General features: G+C 42.0%; 1 protein-coding gene across 1 annotated transcript; it reads left to right on the top strand.

The window, feature by feature from the left end:
• The first annotated feature begins 5,269 nt into the window (after positions 1–5,269).
• LOC121438693 (60S ribosomal protein L26-like) lies at positions 5,270–5,707 on the top strand. The gene has a single exon (XM_041639075.1). The coding sequence runs from the start codon at positions 5,270–5,272 to the stop codon at positions 5,705–5,707; it is 438 nt and encodes a 145-aa protein (XP_041495009.1).
• Positions 5,708–6,997: the final 1,290 nt, after the last annotated feature.

The raw sequence follows: 6,997 nt of genomic DNA, 5'->3' as shown, positions 1-6,997 counted from the left end.
TGGTGTCTCCCTGTTGTTATGTGCAAGTTATGTGCAAGTTGACCTTAAAACACTGAAATTAGATTAATTAGGATTAGAAAACGGCATTTTCAGTACATTGTTTGCTAAAGCCAGAATAAGGACCTGCATTTGTTCCTCAGTAGCCACATGAAAATTAGTTGAGGTGGCATGCACCTCCAGCTGTCACCCACCTCTGTCTAAGCTGTGTTCACATCTCCTGAAACGCTTCAATGCCTACATGACCTTGGAACTAGCTGGATGATCACTGGCAGGGCAATGAGTCTCTAAAGCCCTGCCCCTGTCCCTGCCCTGTGAGCAAGCTCTTCTAACTGCTCCATACCTAGCCCGTAATCTCCTAAGCATTTTAGTCTATGCGCTGCCTAAGTGAGCACATGCTAAGCATTTTCAAATACTGATGGTAAGAAATACAGATACTGTCCCTGGATAAGCGAATCGTCAGAACTTGAACTTAAGTTTGGACTCTGCCTTTTTCTTTCTTTGCAAAACTGTTAGACCCAGTTTTCCACAGATGGAGAAGAGTAATAAAGGCAGGATTGACGGTATGCATTTTATTTATGCACACTTTAGTGCATTTGCTCCTTGTGGCTTGGTTCCGCTCTGTGACGGTGGTGTCACCGCTGTCCTACACCATAATTTCCTGGCGCACTTCACTGCTCCTTCATCGCACAAGAAGCTGTAAGGGTCAGCGATCTCCGGCACCACCACTTCCATTTCCTCATTACAAAAATTGACCTTCTTTCTGTTGTTTGAAAGGGCTCAGGCCACTGTCATTCAGATTTCAGGACTGCTGAACAGTAATAACAGTATAGGAGGACCAGGCAAGCACACCACAGCCTGGCATTGTGCTTCTTCCTGGAATCCATTTTGGATTTCTTAGTCTAGACAGCAGGCGCTGTTGCAGCCCAGGCCCAGCCTTGTATTTTACAGTAACTCTCTCCTTGTCATTAAATCATTTAGCTGCGTTAAAGCGTTGTGTGATGCTTGCTGAATGTTTGCCAAGGTTCTTAGGCGTTTTAGGCAGTTTCATGTCCATAACGCACCTCATTCACCATGGGAGGAGCAGCTAACATACAAAAAACAGAGCCGGGAGCTTCTGCTAAGCCCTGACCGCCTGCTCATTGTCCGTGAACGTGTTGAGCACAATCAGCTCCCACGTGAAGAGTGACAAGCTCACAGAATAAAATCTGGAAAGCTCCTGCTTTCCGGGGGGGAGCTTCGTCTGTTCATCTTCTCACTCCACACAAACTAGCTTCCCAGCAGTTATCATAGTCTGTGTGTCTGGCTTATTCTGGGAATATTTGAATATAATGTATCATTATTATACTTTAAAAATAGCTTCCAGCCAGGCAGTGGTGAAGCATGCCTTTAATTCCAGCACTTGGGAGGCGGAGGCAAGTGGATCCCTGTGAGTTCAAGGCCAGCCTGGTCTACAAAAGCTAGATCCACGACAAGCTCCAAAGCTACAGAGAAACCCTGTCTTGAAAAATTAAAATTAAAAACAATAGCTTCTGCATGAGGCAAATTTTTCTCTTTGTATTACTAATAAATTTTATGATAAACTCTAGAGTTAAAACTTAAGATCTATCTGTTCTACTTGATTGGAAGAAGATAATTCATTAGCTTGATTTTTTAAAAAGTACCATTTTTATCCCACCAGATGTCAGAAATAATGTTCAATGATGCATTTTGTGAAATATATATATATATATATATATATATATATATATAGTACCAAAATCATGATCCATGAGCTTCTGTGAGCTTTGCTGTCTTTCTTTAAGAGGGATTATTGCTTTTATATGCCATAGTGGGTCCAGAGGGGCAGTAGCCAGGCTTAAAGAATTTACAATTGATGTTGGATTTTACAATATTTTTCTTCAAGTCTCATTTTTATAATTTATTTTGTGGTAATATGTAACTATATGACTCAATTTAGAATAATTGTCTCTATCAAAAACCATGATGGTTTGGCTGTGGTACTAAATAAATCATAAGTGAAGGAAAGAAAGATTTTGAAAGAATTCTAATTTATTCTTACTTTTTGAGTCTTTAATTGAAGGCTTAAATTTTCCCATGGACAATTGCTATTTCTCTGTCTTTGTCCCTCTAATCAGGTGTGTATGAAGTATGTGTATGTGTTATGTGTGTGTTGTGTGTTATGTGTGTGTTGTGTGTATGATGTATGTGTATTGTGCATGTGGTATGTTTTGTACGTATGATGTGTGTGTGTGTGTGTGTGTGTGTGTGTGAGAGAGAGAGAGAGAGAGAGAGAGAGAGAGAGAGAGAGAGATTTTAGACTGTTGTCTCACTATGTATCCCTGGTGGCCTGAAACTCATAGAGATCCACTTGCCTCTGCCTTCTATGTGCTGGGGTTAGAGGTCTGGAATTCCACACCCACCCTATGTATATGTATTTTATATGTAAATGTATAACTAATTTCATTTCAGGTTCTCTTTATAAAACAAAACAAAAACACAATTTTTGGTGAAGAAAACTGAAACTTTTGATTTACCATATAAAAATGTTAGAAACTTAAGACATAATCATTTTCGAAATACACCAAGTCAATGCACTGCTTCTTTCCCATTTTAACACTATTTAGTGGCTGTTAATTCCGTTCAAAAGCAGCATCCACTGAAATGATTTGAGGATAACTATGTAGGCCTTTCCTCTAGCTGAGAACTCTGCTGGGAGTCCATGTGAAGCCTCAGATTAGGCAACACTGGGCATTGTCAGCATCTCCTATTTGAGATGGATCTTTAAAAGTTGCAAATATAATATTTTTTTTCTGGGATGGAATTGATAAGCTGGGTGGTTGTGGTGCACTCCTTTAATCCCAGCACCCGGGAGGCAGAGGCAGGTGGATCTCTGTCAGTTCAAGGCCAGCCTGGTCTACAAAGTGAGTTCCAGGACAGCCAAGACTGTGACAAAAAGAAACCCTGGCTCAAGAACCAATTTAAAAAGAAGAAGGAGAAGAAAAAGAAGAAGAAGGAGGAGGAGGAAAAGGAGGAGGAGGAAGAGAAAGAAAGAAAGAAAGAAAGAGAGAAAGAAACTGATTATGCAACCTAAGGAACGAAACGGGAGCCAGCAGTTGAAACACCAGCCTAGGAAGAGATACAGCATGAGCTTCCTCACAGAATGGGAGGAGAAGCCTGAGTTTTCTACAGGCAGGAAAGCAGCTCTCTTCATTAAGAAAAGGGAGGTAGGCACAGCTTCACATCTAGATGCTGAGTTTGGCCTCACTCCAGTAAACTTTTGGAAGTAACTTGTGCTGTAGTCGGAAATGATATGTGTGGTTGGTGGACTTCTGACCAAAACTTTCTGAGGGAAAATGAAGCAGTTACCTCTCCCTCACACACTCATGTTAGTACAGTTTCCCTTAATGACCAGTAGCAAGGCTTAACAGCAGCCACTACCTCCGGGAGGCAGGGATTCTCCTTAGATGCTGTTCCCTTTTCCTGTTTCCCAGCAGAGATTTTGTTAGGGAGAAGAGAGCTGTCCATGTTCAGATGAAGGCTGGTTTCAGGCAATCTGCATATTTCTAAAGCTTGGTTCCTCTAAATTAAAGTCTCATGGCATCACGTATTCACACCAAAGAACAGTATGTAAGTCAGATCGTTTGTTTAGTATGAAATGCTTTGTTTTGTCTCAGGAAGCAGTTACCAAGTGAATCAATACAGAACTTTCCAAAAAAGTACCAAAGCCAATGTTGTCTTAAATCCAAGACTGTCCTAAATCTAGCACGACTCTCCATTGTGTCCCAAATGACTTGAAGGGGAGTAAAAGTTCCCTGAAAAGGATGAAGATTTAGTAGTGGATCCAAGCAAATGGAGGAAGTAGCTGCACTAAACAATAGCACAGCTGGCAAGATGGTAACTAAAGGCTCTTAAAGGCCCGATGACTGAGTTCCAGTGCCAGGACCCACTTGGTGGAAGGAGAGAGCCAGCTCCCCCAAACTGCCCTCTGATCTCCTTGCAACGCTCTCCTCCACCCCCCAACAAAGGAACAAATGTAAAAGAAAATGGGAAAAACTGGGTTGTAGCCTACCAGATTTAACTCACAAGCATATCTAGAAACTCGAAGTAAATGAAAAAATACCTTGGGTTACATTCGGAAATATCTCCCATGGCAACATTTACACAGAAAGAGAAATGCAGTATTGCCATGGACCGGCTCAGGGGAATCACTCAGAACGTGGGAGAAGCAGGATCCTGGTAACAGGAAAGCACAAGTTCAGTGAATGACAGACAGACACAACACACAAGAGAGTGGTTGGAATCTGCTGCGATTTTACTGAATTTACGTTTTCATTATATAGTATTAAAACAAAGAACAAATCAGAAGGTCATGTATCATTGGTTGGCACAGTATGAAAGCTTCTTTTAGTCACATCAGCGATATTTAAGAAAAGTATATTATGAGGAACATAAAGCATCCTTAGAAGAGGAAATCTTGTCCTTGAGAATGTAAACCTCAGGCAAGTGGCTTCATCTTATGAATAGAAAGTTTCTGTCTCATTATCGCTATCATGGCCCTTCCTTTTCCTAACCCTTTATTTCATCTAGTGACCAAATATACCTAATCAGTTCTCCACACTTACTGAACTATACTTTTTAGTACCTTCTTATGCAGTAGACATCATGGGGGTTGGGATCTAGCAAGCCTATCCATCTTTGTCCATCAACATTAACCCATCTATTCCCTTGCTCATCATACACCCTGTGTATGACAAAGGTTCTGCTGTTCATACTGTGCTTCCCTGTCCCAGAGCTGTTCCTGAAGAGAATGATCTTTGTCTTGTATATATACAGACTATCATTATTATGAGATTGTGCAAAGCCCATATCCCGCATAGCCAGCTAATCGAGAAACCTGTCTATGCCTCAGCAGTGGCTAATATCGGGCCGTCTGCCATTGACCTCCAGGAAACCTAGTCCCATAGGACACATAGGTCCCGTCCAGTATAATTAAATATGTCATGTCACACAGATGACACTGGAGTTGGTGTGGCACAGTAGAAAAACATGCCTGTCCTTTCTGATTCCAGTGGTTGGCAAGAGTGCCTGTCCCATGACCACAGAAAAGAGGCACTGTTTCCTACACCAAATGAAAAGTCCATAGCTTTTCTTTGCTTTACGACTTTAATACTGTTGGTGGCTTATTCTCATCCACAAAGGGATTTCTTTATTTTATCAATAATTAGTCAAGTTTTCCTCTTGCGGCCATCACTGGATTGCAGCCGCCAAAATGAAGTTCAATCCCTTTGTGACCTCTGACCGGAGCAAGAACTGCAAATGGCATTTCAATGCACCTTCTCACATTCGGAGTAAGATCATGTCTTCCCCCCTTTCCAAAGAGCTGAGACAGAAGTACAATGTTCGCTCGATGCCCATTCGAAAGGATGACGAAGTTCAGGTTGTCCGGGGACACTACAAAGGCCAGCAGATTGGCAAAGTGGTCCAAGTGTACAAGAAGAAATATGTCATCTACATTGAATGGGTGCAGCGGGAAAAGGCTAATGGCACAACTGTCCACGTGGGCATCCACCCCAGCAAGGTGGTGATCACCAGGCTAAAGCTGGACAAAGACCGAAAGAAGATCCTGGAAAGAAAAGCCAAGTCTCGACAAGTAGGAAAGGAGAAGGGCAAATACAAGGAAGAAACGATTGAGAAGATGCAGGAGTAGGGGCGTCTTCTCATACAGTTTTCATTAAAGACTGCTTGAGAAAAAAAATAATAATTAGTCAAGCATATACTATTTACCAATAGGACAATGACCATACAGGACTACACAGATATAAAGTAGACTTACAGTGCCACTGAAACAAATACCATTTTCCCATTAAAAGATCTCACTCACACACACACACACACACACACACACACACACACACACACTGGTGAATGTGATTCACACCAAAAGGTAAATTATTTTGTTAGTATTTCTTCTTTACTGTCCCTAAGACTAACATTAGAAATTATAAGCTTTGGTGAACACAGTTTTTTAAAAAATCAAATTTTAGTCCTCTCAGAATATATTGCTTTTTTAGTATTTTGTTATTGTTTTGGTTTGTTTCTTGTTTATTATTATTATTGTTCTCTTCAATCAGGGTCTTATGTAGCTGAGAGTGACCCTAAGTTCTTGATCTTCCTGCGTCTATCGCTGAAGTGCCAGGATTCTAGGCATGTGCCAACCGCTGTCCCCATCCTTACTCATCGCTTTATGTCTCCCCATCTAAAGGACAGGCTGTGCACCTGACTGGGACAGCTGAAAAGTTTACTTACACTCAGGTGGTCTATACCTGTTTTCCTTTACTCGGCCAGCAGGCTGAGTCCATTCTCATGCGGTTTTCAAAGTTCCTAGAGTATTCGTCTTGCTCTCCACTCTCACTTGCATGTTTCCACCCTGCTGTTTTACACATGGCTCCCAATTTGAGGAAACTGAGGCATCACTGACACTCAATCCTTCAGGAGCCTCAGCTGCCACTTTCCAGTGGACTCAGGGTTGCTAGAGACACCAGCAACGGGAAAATTCCAGCTCACCGCACGTTAAATTGTATAACTTAAGATCAATCAAAAGTAATATTTCAGCCGAGAGATGCAAGCCTAAAATCACAGCTACTCGGGAGGCTGAAGCAGGAGGATTCTGATGTTTAAGGCCTGCTGTGGTTACAGAGGGGTTCAGATGCGAGTAATGAGACCCTCTCCAAGCGAAAGGTGAAAGGGGTGCAGGTCATGGATGGAATGCATGCCTGCCATGTACACAGCCCTAGGCCGATTCCAAGTACCTCAAAAACGAACAGAAAACGTGAGTCTCTGCCCTACCCATTGTTTCCTCTTCAAACGATGCCCCTCAAATCCTAGGACAGCCAGAGTGAAATGCCAGCACCACACCCTATGGTTTGCAATCCCCAAAGTCGAACAGAGCTTTTTGTAAAAGCCCAAGTTGTGTTTCACATGATCTTCCCCGTGATTT

This window comes from Microtus oregoni, unplaced genomic scaffold, assembly GCF_018167655.1.
Source record: "Microtus oregoni isolate MIOR12 unplaced genomic scaffold, Mior012 000056F_ref0000123, whole genome shotgun sequence".
In the NCBI taxonomy this organism is placed as follows: domain Eukaryota; kingdom Metazoa; phylum Chordata; class Mammalia; order Rodentia; family Cricetidae; genus Microtus; species Microtus oregoni.
Note: the sequence above shows the minus strand (reverse complement) of the source record. Positions and strands in the feature narration are given on the sequence as shown.